We start from the raw sequence: 19,427 nt of genomic DNA on the forward strand, positions 1-19,427 counted from the left end.
ATATGTATAATATATATGTATATATATATGTATATATATATGTATATATATATATATATATTTACATATATCTACATATATATACGTACACACACATGTGTGTTTATGTGTGTGTTGTGTTATACAAATTTTGAAGCAATAAATGCCCTTCATACATAAAATCAAGTCATTAAGCCAATTCAATTAACTTAATAAAAAAATAAAAACTGTTGTATGTGAATAGTGAATGAGCATACTGATAATGAGCAGGCAATGAGCTGATATAACATAATTAAGAAGTTTAAATGAAGTCTTTATTTTAGTAAAAAAAAAAAAAAATTCTTATCTCAATGTTCAAATTTAATCAAAATAAATTTTCTTAAGTAGACAATTTATGACAATTAAAAGAAAAGGGTAGGTGGTGAACTGTTCCAAATAATTCATACAATTCTAAATAATATCATATAGAATATAAAAATATATAAATCATTTATAATATAAAAATCCTAAAAAACGACACAAAAATCCTAAAAACAAACAACATATATATCTAAAAGAACAACATATAAAAATCAAATACAATTTAAATATTCTAAAAAAAAAATATCGATAAAACAACATATTATAAACCAAATATAACACAAAATTCTTTTAAAAATAAAATAAAAAATTATTAAGAAAGATTCTTTTAAAAACAAAAATACTACAGCTCACAATTTCTCCTTTAATTCGTGATCAAGAATTGCATATAAGCAATAACAAAAATCTTCAGACACTTTTCCATCTTTTACAACTTTTCCTTGCATTTTTTGAGAATTAAAATCTGCCTCTTCTATAGCCTACATTGGGTAAGCAAGCAAAATATAGATAAAAGAAAAATAGTTAAGTGGACTAACAACTAATAAAGGTATTTATCTAAATTATCTCTTGCAATCTTTAATCTTCATGCACACTTTACTCCATACACTTTTTTCAAAAAATAAAAATAAAAAAATATTAACTCTGTTTGCTGTAATAAATGTCTTTCATATTTATATTCTGCTTGCTCTAAACCAAACATATTTGGTGTATGAACTAAAGCCCTCACTACTCTCTCATTCCATTTTCATTAAAAAAAAGAATCTTATGAAAAATTAAGCCACACAAGTGTGGCACTTTGAAAGTCAAAATTTAACCTAAACTAGCTGTTCGAACCCGTAAAATACAAGTCTTGGTACATCTATTCTACACAGACCATTTCTATACTTATTTCTTGCTTCAATATTTTTTAGTAAGCTAAAAAATATTGAAGCAAATACTTTCAGTATTACACCTTACTTTAATATTTTTTAATAAGCGGTAGAAAAACTATACATATTGTCTACCTTTTAAAGTTATGAATAAAAATTGTGACATATGCGCAAAAAAATATCTACCGCTGTTTGTGCAAGTGACAGGATTTGAATCCTTGCATTGTACTTTGAAAGCGCATTAATCTGCCAATTTTTAATACTGTTTAATAAATAAAAGATGGAAAACAGCAAATAAATGCTCTAGACCAAAATTAAAGAGATTCTGCTGCAATGCAATTTTCAAATAAAAGTAAAACTTTATAAAAGTAAAAATATCTATAGATACTTTATATTGTATCTAAAAAAAACGAAAAAAAATTAATTAAAAATAAAATAAAATGGAAGCACAAGGATTCAAACCACTGCATTTCACAGCAAAAAGCTGCAAGCTAACCACTTTAGCTATTTAGACATATTGTTCAAAGTAAGTTTTAACACTATTTGATAAACAAAAGACTTTACAAAACGATAAATAAATACTACAAATTAAAATTAAGGAGATATTGACACAATGCAATTTTAAAGTAAAAGTAAAACTGTAAAACTTTATGTAATTTTTAACACTACATAATTTGAAGTTTACATAAGTTAGATATTTGCATACACTTTCATTCACATTTTCTTATAAAAGTGCTGCAACTCCTTCTTTTTATTAACTTAGCTATAAAGGCAACTGTGAGTTCCGTGATTTGTATGCATGAAACATCGATTCGTATGCATAAAACATGCATGCAACATGGCCATTCTTTTTCTGCGCTTAACTATTTGTTTAACTATTTGAAAAATAAATTTTAGTGTGTGTATATATACATATATATACATATATATAAATATATATATATGTATATATAAATATATATATATATATTTATATATATGTATATATATTATATATGTATATATATAAATATATATACATATATATATATATACATATATATATATATATACATATATATATATATATATATATATATATATATATATATATATATATATATAATATATATATATATATATATATATATATATGTATGTATATATATGTATATATATAAGTGTATGTATATATGTATATATACATACATATATATATATATATATATATATATATATATATATATATATATATATATATATATATATATATATATATATGTATATATATATATATATATACATATATATATATATAAATATATATATATATATATATATGTATATATGTATATATATATATATATATATATATATATATATATATATATATATATATATATATATATATATATATATATATATATATATATATATATATACAACCCTCGGAATTAGGAAAAATGAAGTCGGCAATTTGCCGACCTCAATCTTTTAGAGGTCGGCATCAGGTTGGCAAAAATTATTTGATACAAAGGTCTTACCATAAAACATAGAAACGAGGTCGGCAATTTTTTGCCGACCTCAAACATATTCGGGTCGGCAGCTAGGTTGGCATTGCCGAATGCCGACCCTAATTTAGAGGCTTGTATATATATATATATATATATATATATATATATATATATATATATATATATATATATATATATATATATATATATATATATATATATATATATATATATATATATGTATATATATATATATATATATATATGTATATATATATATATATATACTATAGCACATATAGTTAGTATACTTTTGGAAGAGAGTTTCACAAATACGCTGTTCTATTATAAAAGAAATTTTCTAGATACTTATGCCTTGTTATTTCCTTGTAATATTTAAAACAGTGACCACTCAACTAATCTAAAATGTATGTAAAATGGTGCCATTAACAGTATAAGACAACTGGGTAAAGATTACACAAATGATACTTTAGATCTCATAATAAATTCTCATATATTTTTGAATAGTCTTAAATCACAATATACGTTCGACATTTATAAATATGATTGAGCACTTAGGCGAACAGATTGAGCACGTTTAAAAAAAGTTTAATTTTTAACAAATGAAATAGAAATAAAAATACCTTTTCAACAGATATTGCAAAATTATCAAGGAGAGAAACTCTCTGATTGTCTTCCATGGTTGAAACCACGTACGCTAAAAACAAACATTTTACCCATTTTGAAAAAAATTCAAAATTAAACCTAAACAAGTTATTTGATTTTTATCCATCTAATTTTAATTCAACGTCTTGTATTGCTTTCAATATTGAAATAGCAAGTGAAGAATGCTGATCAGCTTAAGTGAAAAGATGAGTGTCTAACTCTTTTTTATGCACAACAATTTTTTACCTAAATTTCTAAAATGCTTTATTTTTATTTGTAATATTTTTATTTATTTATATTACTATGGCTCATTTGTATAAAGCTGATAATAAAGGATAACTTTTAAAAGTAATTAATAAAAAATAGAGCTTTATAAAAAAGCTAGACAATAATCCATTTTAAAAACTTTTATTTCACTGTTTTGAATAATTAATTGTCTTTTTTACTTTTGATTGGAATCAAGTAAATAATTAATATTGACTGAAAATAATGAAAAACAAAATTTTACTTTAAAAAGTAAAAACTTCACAACTGTGTTGTCAAAATAAAATCTCAAACAGTGTTGTCACACCTCCAATATAAAAGTAGCATTTTAAGATTGGCATGGGATTAGCAATATCAGCAACCATGTGTTGCAAAAAGTTGGAAAAAATCTTTTTATTACAACTCTAGAAATGAGAAATCAAAGAACTGTATATGAGAAATCAAAGAACTGTATATGAGAAATCAAAGAACTGTATATGAGAAATCAAAGAACTGTATATGAGAAATCAAAGAACTGTATATGAGAAATCAAAGAACTGTATATGAGAAATCAAAGAACTGTATATGAGAAATCAAAGAACTGTATATGAGAAATCAAAGAACTGTATATGAGAAATCAAAGAACTGTATATGAGAAATCAACGAACTGTATATGAGAAATCAAAGAACTGTATATGAGAAATCAAAGTATATTTTCCAAATTAATAGAAAGTCAATTAAAATTGAACAATGTGTTTTACAAATACAAAATATAACTAAGATATATTTTGATAATACGAATAAAATATATACAAAATATAACTTATAAAGATATAACATATATTTTGATTACTGTAATTATATTAAAGAATAACTAATTGATTAACATGAACAACAATCATTCTTCAAATATATTTATACTAATGGAAAATCTATTTAGGTCCAGTCAGTGGCCACACTTACTTTATATATAGTTTTGAAAACACTAATTATTTTTAAATGTTCATGTAAATTATGTATTGTGTAAACTGAATGTATAAACGAAATGACCAAAACAATGCAACAGCTAAAAAAAAAATAGACTTGTATATCGCTTGTGTATCGTATATATTATTGACTTTATTAGGTTTTTCTTATTACTATTCATTACTTTATTTTTTATTATCATTATTTTTTTTTTTGCATTTAAAGTATGATATATTTAAATTTACCTTCAAACTTGTCTTTCAAGATATTCATTTTTTTAATTCATTAATGATGGTTTAAAGTGTGAAAACATTCATACTTTCACATAACTCGTTGTCTTGTTATTTTTCACATATAGGTTAAACACATTATTGTCTTTATACTTAAGATCTAAAAAAAATATATCTAAAAAAAAATATATCTAAAAAAAAATATTTCATACATACATTTAAAGAAAATAATAATTTTTAATCAATTTCAACATTATAAAAAAAATCATATAATATAAAAGCTTTTACTATAAAATTATTTAAAAAAATAAATGACATTTAAAAAATAAATGAACTGCATCACACTTCAATAAACTTATTGTACAAATTCAATAGTTTATGATAATGTAAAAACAATAAATCAAAACATTCAAGTAGCAACTTTTTTTGCAAATAACTGAAGAAAGGATTTAAAAAAGCAGTTTCATAAAAACCAAACAACAAATTAACAATTTAGGTAATTTATTCAAACAAATATACTTTTATATTTAAAAAAGAAATGTTTGTTAACATGTATGTTAGATATTTTTTTAAAGCTTTGACTTATTTTTAGATCTAATCAGTCCTTCTAATAGATCCCATTGATCTTCGGGTATTTTATTTAAATCATTAAACATTCCAGAATAACTTCTTCTTTCCCCACCATCAAAACACACAATCTAGGAAATAAGTATATTTAAAAAGACAACTAAAACTAACAGGAATGCATACTAAATATAATTAAAAAAATAATACCTCCCCATTCATGAAACTAGCATAGTCTGAAACAATATAAGAAACTAAATTAGCAAGCTCCTCAATCTCTCCAAATCTTTTTACAATAATTTTTTCTTTTGCAGCTTCCATAAACTTTCCTGTTGGATCAAGTCTAGAAAAAGCTCCCTACAAAAAAAAAATTTTTAAATCTAAAAATTTCATACTGCATTTTTGTTTACATAAAAACAGTTTTTTGAATGTTTTGAAATGAAATAAGTATTTAATATTAAAAACTAAATACAATTTTTTATTATTCTTTATTAGTTTATTTTTTTATATTTTTATGTCTATATATGAGCCGGTGAAAATCAGAATGGCATAAGTCAATGTTCCCTCAATTAGGATTTTAAATGTTTTATTAGATTTACTGTAGAGAAAAATCTACAAACTGAACTTACACTATACACAAGTCTCAAATTTAACAGAATGAAACTTTGTACTCACCAGATCATATGTACTTACAATTTTATAATTACCTCTGTTTGAAATGACCCAGGTGCAATTGCATTTAAACGTATTCCGTATTTGCCCCACTCAGATGATAAAGACCTAAAAAAAAAATTTTGCTATCACAAATTTGTTCAATTTTTAAAACTTCTAAATTTTTTTTTTTTTATTTGATAAAATTTTTATTTTTCTAATGTTTCATGCCTATTTAATGAAAATATTTTATGTTTTTATTTATTACTTTACATTTATACTATATTATAAATTTTAACTAATTTATTTTGCGCATAATTAATGTATTAAAAATACACACTTTCATCAAGACATTTTTTCAGAAAAAGAAGAAAAATAATGAAAAAAAAAATTGAATTTTTTTGCTATTATAAACAATATTAAAATTATTTTATTATGGATATCCTTCATCTGTAGATAAATGTAAAGGGAAATGAAGAATATTAAAAGTAAACGAAGCCAGATTACAATTATGACATAAATTATGACATAATTATGTCAATGCAACATTACTCAAACTCAAAAGAAAGACACTTTTTTTTTTTACATTTTACAAAGAAGGAATTTTAAAGTGAAAAACACAAAACAAATTTAAAAAAATTTGCGGTTGACTAACTTATTGCACAATGATTATACCAATTGAAGAAATTAAACGAAAGCTTAATGGAATGACTGTATAAGACATCATTTGAAACCACATTATTTGTATAATACTTTTTAAATCAAGTTGAATGTATTATAAATTTTTTAGGATAATTTTTCATTTGTCTATTGTATATTTTTAAAATATTTTATCTCATACAGTTGCAATACACAGCTGTAACATAATGGCAAATTATGTTTTTGATGACACAACATTAGTGAGATTTTTTTTGATGAAACAACATTAGTGACATTTTTTTGATGCACAATGTAAGTGACATTTTTTGATGACAAATTATTAGTTACATTTTTTGATGACACAGTATTAGTGACATTTTTTTAATGACACAACATAAGTGATATTTTTTTTATGACACAAAATGAGTCATACAGCAAATTTGCTTCAAGTTTAATGACAAAAGATGACTTCTTGCTTTTTTTACTCTTTCAAAGTATAATTTAAAACTTTCAAACTAAAAGTTAAAAAATAAATATTTTCATATTATTAAACAACAAAAAAAACACACTTCACCATGGCATCAACACCTGCTTTAGCACATGCAGAAGGCACAACGTATCCAGAACCCAAATCTGCATACCAAGTTGTTATAGAAAGAAAGACCCCACCTAAAATACATAAATTTAAGTTAAAATTAAGATAAAAATCTTAATTTTAAACTAATTTTTTGAAAATTTAAAAAATTAAGGTAAGAATAGGTTCACAAAAGTTTATAAGCCAGACTTTTTCATTAGAGATAAAAAAAAATCAAAAGTACTATTAATTTCATGTACTATGAAACTGAATAAGTAAATATAGAAAAAGAAACCTTTCTGAGCTTTGATTAACCTTTTTCCAACATCCAAAGTGACATTAGCAGTTCCATTCAAAACTATGTCAACAATATTTCGAAAAGCATTTGCAGAAAGTCGCTCAAAAGGAGATATAAAGTTACCAGCAGCATTATTTATAACTATGGTGGGAAGACCTAGTTCTTTCTCTATTGTATCAACAACCAATTTGACACTTTCAGGTTTACGTACATCCAACTCCAATGGTAAAACCTAAAATAATTATAATAAATTATAATTATTAATTAAAATTATTTTCTTAAATAATATTGGTAAAAATAATAAATAAAATAGTAATAACAAATTTTAAAAATAAAAAAAATCTAAAAGAATCTAAAAGTTCATTTAGCTGTTAGTAAATAATCAGAAAAACACACACACACACACACACAAAAAAAAAAATTTACATGTCATCAATCATCCAAAAAAGATGTACAGATTCACTCCAAACTGTCATTCACTCCTTAAAAACATTCACTCATTCATTCATTCACTCCTAAAAACATACTTTATCAACATGATTTATCCTTAAAAGTATTCAGTATCATTAAAAATATTTATAAATGTATATACAAATTAGGTATCATTAAAAACATTTATAAATGAATATACAAATAAAATTCAGGTTTTGTATTAAGAGTAACAAAATAACAGATCAGCGATGAAAGGATTTATGGTACAGAAATACTTTAAGGGATGTCATCTCACATGGCTCATGATATCTTTTACATACAGCCATAACAAGTACACTAAAGCAATTAATATTCTCAACCTTGTAATTACAGATACACCTAGTAATTAATAAAAGAAAAAAGAAATTAAATATCTGCACTTTATTTAATTAAGTGATTGTGTTTGATGTCGTTATATGATAGATGTTGTTGGGTCTTCAAAATTTTCTTCACTTAATGCAACCATAGCAGCTGCGCAGAGCAAAGTTGGGGAAGGAGAGGGGAATAAAGTATTATATAGACTGTATCGCTTAAAGTATCTATCAAGTGTATGGGTATGGTCCTACACTTTTTTTTATCAAAAAATGTAATCAAGCATGGTCACTAAATTTGGAATCAAACATTCACAAACAAAACCAAAATAATTCAAAGCAATATCTACAATAAAGCATCTACCATACAAATAGTATTTACAAATAAATGAATTAATAATATTGGAACCTTGTAAAGTTATAAAAAGTGTCACAAATTTTAAAAAAGATAAACTTTTACGTTCTTCAAAATCAACCAATGAGCCAAATAGCTAACAACATTATTTTTTTGCAATTCAAAGTTTACTTAAGTTTTCAAGTGACAATTGGAAAACTCTTTTCAATTTCACTAAAGTAGTGCACTTATTTGAAAAATTTAAGATACATAAATATTATTAATATTCATCAACAAAAAATCAAAATTTAAATATTAAAAATTTAAAAAATTAAAAATTAATTTAAAAAAATATATATATTAAAAAATAAAAAAATAAATATTATTTATCAAAAAAACCAAAATTGGAATTTTTTGGCTTGATTCAAATTTCAAAAAAAAACTGCAGCATTAATTAAATAATAGATTACAACATTGATTACAATATATTACCAGTTGAAAATTTAAAGTTTTCCTAATAAAAAAATTGAAGTTAAATTCTTAAAATAAATCCTCAGACATAATTAAATCTGTATTGATTAATAAAAAAGGTGAGCAAAATGAAAAAGATATTTTTCCAAAATTAGTTTGTAAAAACAGCTGTCAAATTAAACTAGTATTCCTTTCAATAGACTTATTTTTAGCTTTTGAAAGAGCAAATTATGAAAAGAAACAGCAATAAGTTAGTTTTATATTAATATGCAAAACAAAGAGTTTTAAAAACATTTAGTATGCATATATTGAGGGATTTCATTTTATATATAAAATGACCAAATCTGTACTTTAAATTTATAAGCCATACAATATGCTTCAGTAGAAAGATTCAAACTTACTTTTATTAGTACTACCCTAAACAATGTTTGGATAGCTAATAAAACAATGAATAAAAGAAGAAAATTGAAGTAATGTTTATTTAGATGCTTCTTGTTTTGTATAAAATATCTATACTTTTTAAAATTTGATTGAATAAGTTAGTAATGTGGCTTTTTCAATTTTTTTTTTGTCAATGATTATCTGCTCAGTTATAGAGATTCAACAAATCTGACACAAAAGATTTACATATACAAGTCATGAGAATAAAGTCAGCAGCTTCAAATCTGACACTTAAACTTAATTTTAAAGCACCATCAAGAATGAAAACAAACCAGCTCTGAAAGTAAAACTGCAATTGCAATCTGTCATCATAAAAGTTAATTTTAAAAATCACTATAATAATTTAGTCAAAAATGATGTACTCTAAAAATAAAATAAAAGACAACACAGAAAAGAGATTTCACTCCAGATGAGATTAACTAGGGATGTTAACTCCAGAACAAAATGGAAGTCTACTGTGGGTGACTCATTAGTTCCTCAAGGATAAAGATCCAATTAAAAAAGTATAAAAACATTTCTCTTCACAAATGATTTGCAGTGATTATACTTTATTTTGATTTGCTTCTTAGGGGTCGTCCACAAACTACGCCTTGCAATTTTTGACTGTTTTTGACCACCTCCCACTCCCACCCCACCCCTACCCATCATCACAACATCGTAACTCTTTAGTAACAAGTTCCACATGAGTCATCATAAAACCACTAACTCCTACCTCCCCTCCCCCCCTCCCTAAGCGTCACATAATTTATGAACAACCTCCTATGAACCTATTTAATTAGCATTAAATGATTTAACCACAAAAAAATGCAACTCGTTTTGATGACAGAATTTATAAGTTTTTTGTAAGCAGACTGAAACAACAAGATTCAACTCTTTACATTCTGATAAAAAGTGCACTTTTGAGGCACATTAGAAGATTTTAAGACACATTGAAACACATTTGAAAAAGACAAGAAAAAATAATCTTGTAATCTTGTGAAGATATCTTTCCAATCCAGATGATTTGTAAAACTGTAAATTATATGCATATAATGATTTATACAGATTTTAAAATTATATATAAAGATATATAAGCTATATAAAGAGATATATAAACTATATATTATATATAGATATATATACTATATATATATATATATATATATATATATATATATATATATATATATATATATATATATATATATATATATATATATATATGTATATATATATATATATATATATATATATATATATATATATATATATATATATACATATATATATACATATATATATACATATATATATACATATATATATAAACTATATATAGTGATTATAAAATTATAAATATAGATTATACAGATGTGAAATTTAGCTATACATTTCTTTTAACTGATTTATTGGAAAATTGAAATGTTTAATAATCTTTTAATTTTCTTACCTTGTTCCCAGTCAATGAAGATATTTCTTCAGCAGCATTTTGACAAATAAGGAGTTTTCTAAGAAATTAATTCCATATTTAGTCTTTATTTATTTTTTGTGTTTTACACTGACAAAAACAAAATATTCTTCTTTCTAAATTTCCCATCACCTTCAAAAAATATAAAGCAATATAAATTGATAAAGACTTTTTGTTGTTGTTGCTGCAACTTCTAATAGTTAGAACTAATCGACAGTCAACAGTATTGAATATAACTTTTATGATAGCAGTGGCTTTATCTGCAGGATTTCAATGCGTGCTTTCCTTTTACAGTAGAAACATTCTAAGGAAAAGACTAGGAATAAAAAGGTGTTGCATATTTCCCTTAAAAGAAATTAATTGGCAGACAATTGGTCCAGTTGGTAAATCTAAGTTATTTGTGATGGTTAAGTCTAGTTCTCCTTTAATTGATATTGAATGATTAATTTTCATGTTATACACAGGAATGCAGCTATGCTTTTTTGATTTTATTATTTTTTTGATAATTTCATTTATAACTTTTTTTTCGACAATATTAGGGACTTTACCTTAAATACTAAAGGTTTGAACCCAAATATCTTTACAACTTGACGTGATGGTGAAAAATGGTTTGCATATTTGAAATCAGTATATTTAATTTGTTTTAAAAAACCACCTAGTTAACAAGATATGCACAATAAAATTTTATTTGTTTATCAGTGTAATTGAGCTTTTTGTTGCAGTTTTCAATACATCTCAAAAAGTGGTAAGATGGCACTAGTAAACCCATATATTTTTAAACTCCTATAACAAAGAGGAGTAAGATGCTTTTTAACTAAATTGTGCCAACTTAGCACTTTTAAACAAATGTAAAAGAATGACCTTAACTCTTTAGTTTAAATTTTCGTAAACTATATTAAAAAATTGCATTAATGCAAATAGGTTTACATTATTTTGTACATATTTTTATGAGACGAAGATGTGTTCAGTAATAGTGCATGTCTAGAAATTAAAAAAATGATTGAGACCAATTTTTGACCAACACCTCCACTCCACCTCCCCCTTCCAAGCCATTTTTTTTATTAACTTTTTTTTTTGACCAAATTTAATCTAGTTAGTACAACCATTAATAAAAAAAAATATTACATCATTATCTGTTTTAAAATGAAAGAATTGCAAGAGTTAAAATCAAAACTGAGGGCTTTGTGGTTTATATAGTAATAATACAATATTTTTACTTATCATGTAAACTTGTTTATATTTTGATTTATATTATTTTAAGCTTAAATCATTTTGTTTAAAAAGTTATTACATAATGAATCAACAAAAATATTCATACCTTTAGTTTAATAACAATGAAGCGTACTGAAATTGACTTATTTGAAATTTTTATTGCTGAGGAAAATAAACAACCAAAAACTATTTTTGCAAATATAACAGGTTGTATATTTCTAATTTGGCTCTAATTTGGTATTTTGGCACTTGGTTCCGATGAATTGGCATTTGCACAAAAAACAATAGTTCAGAATAGCTGGGAAGGATCTGCATCTGAAGAAAAACAAACTTAAAAAAATGGGCTATGCTGGCATACAATTCAAGGCTGGTAAAGAAACCTTGCTTGAAGAGTATGTTGAAAAATAACTCTTTCGATAAGTTTCCAATAGAAACAATGTCAATTTAAACAGTTTGCGCTCTTGGTAGACATTCATATACAAACCAAAAACAAAACTTTTTCTGGTTTTAATATATTGCCTAGTTGGAAACATGTCAGAAGAAAACAATCTGAAGTAACACCAATTGTTATAAATTATCTTGAACTTTATTCTGGTGTTTACTTCAGTTTAATTCAGACTATTAAACTGACAATGCAAAGAATATTGGAGAACATTTTTTTAGATATAAACATTAAAAATATACTAATGAAAATAAAGTTTGGATTTGATGGTAATGGAAGCCCTGCAATATTTAATTAAATAGATAATGTTAACACTAGCATTATCATACTGATAATGTTTTGTCCATTTTTATATGAAACAGATGCAGGTTTCTTAATATGGTTGCAAAAGTCACAAAATGCCCCACTGAGTCACAAAGCACTGAGTCTTTAAATGGGAAAAGAATCAAGAGAAACTCTTCAATCATTGTCTGTCTTTAATTCTGACATAGAAGAGTTAAAAAGTTTCCTTATGTATAAAGAGAGAAAACAATTTAATGTAAAGGTGATAGTGCAGTCAAATATGATGGGTATGAAGGCAGCAAGTCTTTTTTTCAGGAGTTAGAGGTGCATATTGTGATCATGTGCACATGTTAAAAAAATCAATGTTTGAATATTGAAATAATTGAAAATGGTTTTGTAATCAATCGAGACACTTTAACTATGAATTAAATATTTAACCAACTTGAACAAGAAGATGTTGCTTTACTTAAAAAAACCCAACTATATCACAAGGGCCACACAAGTCTTTAAACCAATACTAACCTGTGATGTAAAGCCAATACAAGTAAGTTAGTATCTTGTAATAGTGTTCATATTATTCTATATTTTTGTGAACATACTTGATATTAAAAATTATTACATTTAAAAATGTATATTTGATCATTTTATTAAAACTGTTGTATATGTGAAAGCTGGTGTTTTTGATTGGTATGAATCCCCTTTCAGTGCTTCAAATCGCTTTCAAAAGCAAGCAGAGACTTCAATACAAACGGAGATATTAAAAAAAAACAGGTATAAAATGGGTTTACCCTGATATAATTGGATAAAGAGGAACAACAATAACAACAACAGGTTATATAGCTTGAGATCTATAGCACAAAAAATCAAACAGGGATTTAATTATTGCACAATTGCCTGTTTAATAAAAATTATGGTGACCAATATAATTATATTTGTATATTTCTATTGTACAGATCTTTATTTATTCCTATTTAATTAGTTTCCACCTGTTACAAAAATAAATTTACCTGGACCATGGATCAGTATAACACCATCACTTCACAAAAAACTCCTAAATTGTCAATTTAACAAACATCATTAACTGAATGTGGATATTATCTAATCAAAATTTTTTTGACAAGAGATACAAGTTGAAACCATTCTGTAATTTTTGGTATGAATGAGGACATTATGATAAATATTCTCATAAACAAAATGTCTTGAATAACATTTTATCTGAAGATGACACATATTTTAAAATGTTAACATGAATAAATTATGTATTTTAGTACTTCTTTTGATAATTTTTATTACTTTTGCCATTGATGTACCTATGTTATCTTTGTATTACAAAATGTACATACATATTTATAAACATTTATACATATTTTTGTTATAACCTATAAAAAATCAAATTTTATCAAATTTTCAATACTTTGTTCTTTTGAATTATGACCTAAATATCCTGCAGCAAAATTATTTTTTAGTTTTTCCAAATTTTACACATAAAAACCTTTCCAAAAAGTCTTTAATCAACCCCATAGTGTTTTCCTTTAAAAAGTTATGAACCAATGTCTGTGAAAACAGCTGTTTTCACAGACATTGGTTCATAACTTTTTAAAATCTTGTATTTCTTTTTAAAAAATAGGCTCTCGTGACTTCTGGAGAATCTTTAACAGTATCTATAACAAAGGTAAATCTGTGATTCTACCTCTCTTATATGGTTCAGATTTTGCCGCAACACCTAAAGACAAAAGGTTAAATTGTTTGCTAAGAACTTTTCATCAATACTTGATTCCACTAGTTGCATTCTACCTGATATAGCCGTCAAAGAGGGTAATCCATTGCTTGACAATTGTATTACTTCTGTATCTAAAGTGATCTTAGCTTCTGTATCTAAAGTGATTTCCTGCTTAGACTCTTCTACAGCTTGTGGTCAAGACCACATACCTGTTATAGCCTTGCAGAAGTGTTCTCCAGAACTGTCGTCTGTACTTTCAAAACTATTTGACAAATGCTTATCAGAGTTTTGTTTTCCAGCATGATGGAAAGCAACATCTGTTATCCCTATTTTCAAAAATTCTGGAGACTGATCAAGACTAGTCTAACTACCGTACTATTAGTCTTCTTCCTATCATAAGCAAGATTTTTTAGTCTTTAATTAACAAACATTTAATCTCTCATCTTGAATCTAATAACTTACTTTCTGATCATCAATATGAATTTCAATTTTCTTGTTCTACAGCTGATTTGCTAACAGTAATAACCGATAGGTTTTATTGCACATTGGATAGATGGGGAGGGGTTAAGGCTATCACTCTCAACATTTCTAAAGCTTTTGATAAAATTTGGCATGATGATCTTCTCAAAAAGCTCTTTTCTTACAGGTATCAGGTAACATCTTTAGGATTATTGAATCCTTCTTTACCAATCAAAGTATAAAAGTTGTCCTTGATGGATAACACACTTCTTCATATCCTGTAACTTCAGGGGTTCCTCAAGGTTCTATCCTTGGCCCTATACTCTTTTAAATTTACATTAACAATCCGCTAGAAATTTTCACATCTAAGTGAAATTGTTTTCACATAGATGTGAAAATTCATATCTAAGGTGGCATTGTTAGCTGATGATACTACCATTTATTCTTGTCTTGATAAGAAGCCAACACTCTCTGATTGGTTGGAGGGGGCATTTAAGCTTGAAAATGATCTCACTTCTGCTACAACATTGGGTTTTCAGTAGCTGGTGAACTTTAACTCAAATAAAACTCAATTTTTTACAGCTAATCGTTATCGCAATAATTTAGATCTTCCTATATTTATGAACAGTAATGTACTTGATGAGTCATCTACCCATCATCTTCTAAGTTTAACTCTTACTTCTGATCTTTCTTGGAAACCATATATCAAATCGATTGCAGAATTAGTATTTGCTAAGGTTGCACCTCTTTATCGTACTCGCCACTTTTTTACTTCCGATTCTATTCTTTATCTCTATAAATCTTAAATCCCTCCTTGTATGGAATTAATCCCTCCTTGTATGGAATACTGTTGCCATATCTCGGGCAGATCTTCCAATGATGCCCTTTCTCTTTTAGACAAGGTGCAAAAACGCATTGTAAACATAGTTGGACCTGCTCTTACTATAATGGGTACTGCTCTAAAGAACTAGTGTCTTTTGTTCCATCTACAAAAATTCATTCTTGCCTTACTCATCATTCAATTAAATCTCATCCTTTACTGTGACTGTTCCTACATACTTCAAAAAATTTTATTTGTCTAATTTTTTTCCTCGGACATCAGTTCTTTGGAATTCACTTCCTTCATCTTGTTCTCCTGATTCATATAATTTGCATTCTATTAAACAATCTGTTAATTGTTATTTTGTTCTATAAATCTTTTCTCTTTTATTAACTTCCAACTCTAATAGTGGTTGCTTGCAGCTTTGTTGGAAGTGAAGAACTTGAAAAAAACAAAAACAAAATCATATATAATTTTTGCTGGGAGCGGGTGAATAAAAAAACCAATGACCAGGGCCTCAGTTTAATATTGAATAAAAAGACCATGAGGCCTCAGTTTAATATTAAATGAAAATGAAATTTTCATTTAATATTAAACCGAGGCCTCATTAATATGAAATGAAAATTTTACTAAACTGAGACCTCATTAATATGAAATTAATAAGCCATATTAATATTAACATGAAACTTTCATTTAATATTAAATTAATAATAGAAAATAAAAAAAAGTAAAAGCGACTTAGGTTCTTGTTTATAAAAGTCTTATTATAACAATAAGAACCAAACAATAAGAACCAAACAATAAGAGTCAAAAATCAACAGGTTATATACACCATGGGCAGGGGCTATTCTAAAAAAATAATATCGGCAGCAGTACCCCCATATTACAAACCTGCTTTGACAATAGTGGGCATACTGTGGTAAAACCCTAAAGCAATGCAAAACAGGACTACATATTGTATCATAACAGAAAGCACACAACAACAGAAATTTTCTTTATCTATTATTAGGACCAAGAGTCTATTATTAAATCTTATATTTAAATAGGTGATAGATTTCTGTATATAAAATTTGGAAATGAAATAAATTCAAAATTTTTATTTTTGCGACATAGCACTTTTTATATACCTTCATACAACCACTACAACTATATATAGATTATATACATATTTAGATTATATACATTGGAAGCAAATCAAAGATTATTTTGCAAATTTAAATAAACAAATTACAATATTTGTTGTATAAAATCCTCACCTTCTGAATGTGGGCAGCCCCTTAAACTCACCCAAATACAGGCAATGCTGTCAAAAAAAGTCTAGAATAGCCTCTGGTCAACTACCCTATATAATATAGACTGTCGGAAAAAATAAACATATTAAAATAAAAGTTCTATTTTTTTTATACTTTACAATAAGATGCAATAGTTAGCAATTAGAATAATTGTAAACAGGTACTAAATTTCAAAAAGATGTTTTGCTTTTTGACTTCTACCACTAACTTTTACAAGAAAATTTTTTTTCATTTGTTTGAAAACCATTAAATTGCTTATTTACATTTATATTTACAATAAAAAACTATATGGAAAAAAAGTTTTGCTTTGCTTAAAATCTTACCTACTTGCAATCACAACAGTAGCACCAAGCTGAGACAAAACTTTAGCCATTCCTTTGCCTAACCCAGTACCACCACCTGTTATAAAAGCAACCTTTCCATTGAAAGTACCATTGGGTAACATTGTTTTCAACAAAGCTGGAAATTTACTACTCATTTTTGTCAATTTTATTATTTTTTCTTTAAAGTTATTGAATTACAAAGTTTAAATACAAACTACTTTCTTATATTAAACAAATACTCAACATGAAAATTAAAGTCTAAGCATTGGAACAATCAATTCAAGATGCTTTATATAATACGAAAAGTAATAATATGAAAAGAAGGAAATATTTTGCTAATATAATGGCTTCACTAAAAAAAACATTTTTTTTGAACATAAACTGAAAAACAAATAAAAGAATATATATATATATATATATATATATATATATATATATATATATATATATATATATATATATACATATATATATATATATATATATATATAGCCATTAGATAGTTATAAAGCAAATGGATTACACTAAACTATCAGTGATATAAATAAGGATTATAAATACTATGCTTTAGTTAAAATAGTAACAAATATTTAAAGAAATAACATCACAAAGATAGATACTGTTAATTTTATTTTTTCGTTTTGTAATCTTAGGTTCTAAACTTTAGTCATAAATATTTAAATATAATAGTTATATTGTAGTTAATAGTTATATTGTAGTATGTTATTGTAAAAATAACTTTTTAACTACTTGCATTTTGCTTTCACAAAAGACTTTTGAAAATACTACTTTTGAAAAGTAAATACTAGTAAAAGAAAAAACTAAAAAAGTAAAAGAAAAATTCTACTTTTGAAATGTAGTATTTAATAGTATATGTAATTGTAAAACTGTGTGAGATACGATTAACTTTTTGATTGATCTTGAATCAAAGCAAGAATTATTTTATTAGCTCAAAAAGAAATATTTTATGAGAACTTTATAAGAAAAATTTTGTATTTATTAGCTAAATAAGAAATATTTTATGAGATAAAAAAGAAAAATGTTATTAGCATATGAGCTGAGGTCACGTATTTAAACCTCTGCTACTATCGCTTTTGAAATTTTATCTTAATGTCATTTATTTTAAACCTAATTGTATTAGTTTTGTTTTGTATTAATAACACAAAACTAAAGACTTTTTGAAAATTGGAAACTTATTAGACTAATTACACTTATTTTAATCATTTTTATAGAAAATTTAAAAATTTTGTAAACTGTGTCGTTGATGCTAAATTTTAACTTTCAAATTCACAATTAAAGTGTTTTAAATATTCGAACTTTGTACTTGTAAACGCTGATAAAACAGTCAAAGAAGAAAGTTGGATAAGATTATAAAAAAATATTTGCGCTCTTGTCTTTAACAAATTTATTTCCTGCATAAATTTATTTACAAAAATGTGATTGGTTAAAAATTCGAGTTATTAAAATTATGTGAAAGTTATGTCATAAATGTCAACACAAAAACAATCACCCAGCAGATCTGATGGTTGATTGTTTTCATTTTGACATTTATTCGGGAGGCCGAATAATCGCGAACTTCTTAAGTGCGAACTGGTATAAGTGCGAAGCGTTGCAAAAACTGACATTAATGCGAACTGGTCTGAGTGAGAATTGGCATAAGTACGCCAAAAGAGTTAGCAAACATTGGCATAAGTGCACTTATGCCAATTCGTACTTCTGCTTGTTTAAACAGGCACAAGTGCGAATTGGCATAAGTGAGCCGAATAAAATTGCAAATATTAACATAAGTGCGAATAGGCATTTTGCACTTATGCCAATTCGCACTAACACCAACGTTAACAAATTTTTTGGCGCACTTATGCCAGTTTGC

At 25.5% G+C, this 19,427-nt stretch overlaps 2 protein-coding genes across 3 annotated transcripts in view; both read right to left on the reverse strand.

The window, feature by feature from the left end:
• LOC136071990 (putative leucine-rich repeat-containing protein DDB_G0290503) overlaps positions 1-4,983 on the reverse strand; it is a 61,064-nt gene extending 56,081 nt beyond the window's left edge. Inside the window, exons 1-3 of one of the 2 annotated variants that reach the window (XM_065818992.1) lie at positions 4,822-4,983; positions 3,346-3,419; positions 694-818 (exon numbers count right to left, since the gene is read on the reverse strand). In XM_065818992.1, coding sequence (XP_065675064.1) covers positions 694-818; positions 3,346-3,419; positions 4,822-4,849 — 227 coding nt within the window. In that variant the 5' untranslated portion in view covers positions 4,850-4,983. The remainder of the gene's footprint in view (positions 1-693; positions 819-3,345; positions 3,420-4,821) is intronic. The other variant, XM_065818993.1, reaches the window with a different exon arrangement.
• Positions 4,984-5,290: 307 nt separating this feature from the next.
• Positions 5,291-17,742, reverse strand: LOC136071991 (2,4-dienoyl-CoA reductase [(3E)-enoyl-CoA-producing], mitochondrial-like). The gene is made up of 7 exons (XM_065818994.1): positions 17,558-17,742; positions 10,990-11,047; positions 7,530-7,764; positions 7,230-7,329; positions 6,078-6,150; positions 5,581-5,727; positions 5,291-5,504 (listed from the first exon to the last, which is right to left on the reverse strand). The coding sequence occupies exons 1-7, from the start codon at positions 17,710-17,712 to the stop codon at positions 5,376-5,378; spliced, it is 897 nt and encodes a 298-aa protein (XP_065675066.1). The 5' UTR covers positions 17,713-17,742; the 3' UTR covers positions 5,291-5,375.
• Between the last annotated feature and the right edge of the window lie 1,685 nt (positions 17,743-19,427).

This window comes from Hydra vulgaris, chromosome 15, assembly GCF_038396675.1.
Source record: "Hydra vulgaris chromosome 15, alternate assembly HydraT2T_AEP".
NCBI classification, from domain to species: domain Eukaryota; kingdom Metazoa; phylum Cnidaria; class Hydrozoa; order Anthoathecata; family Hydridae; genus Hydra; species Hydra vulgaris.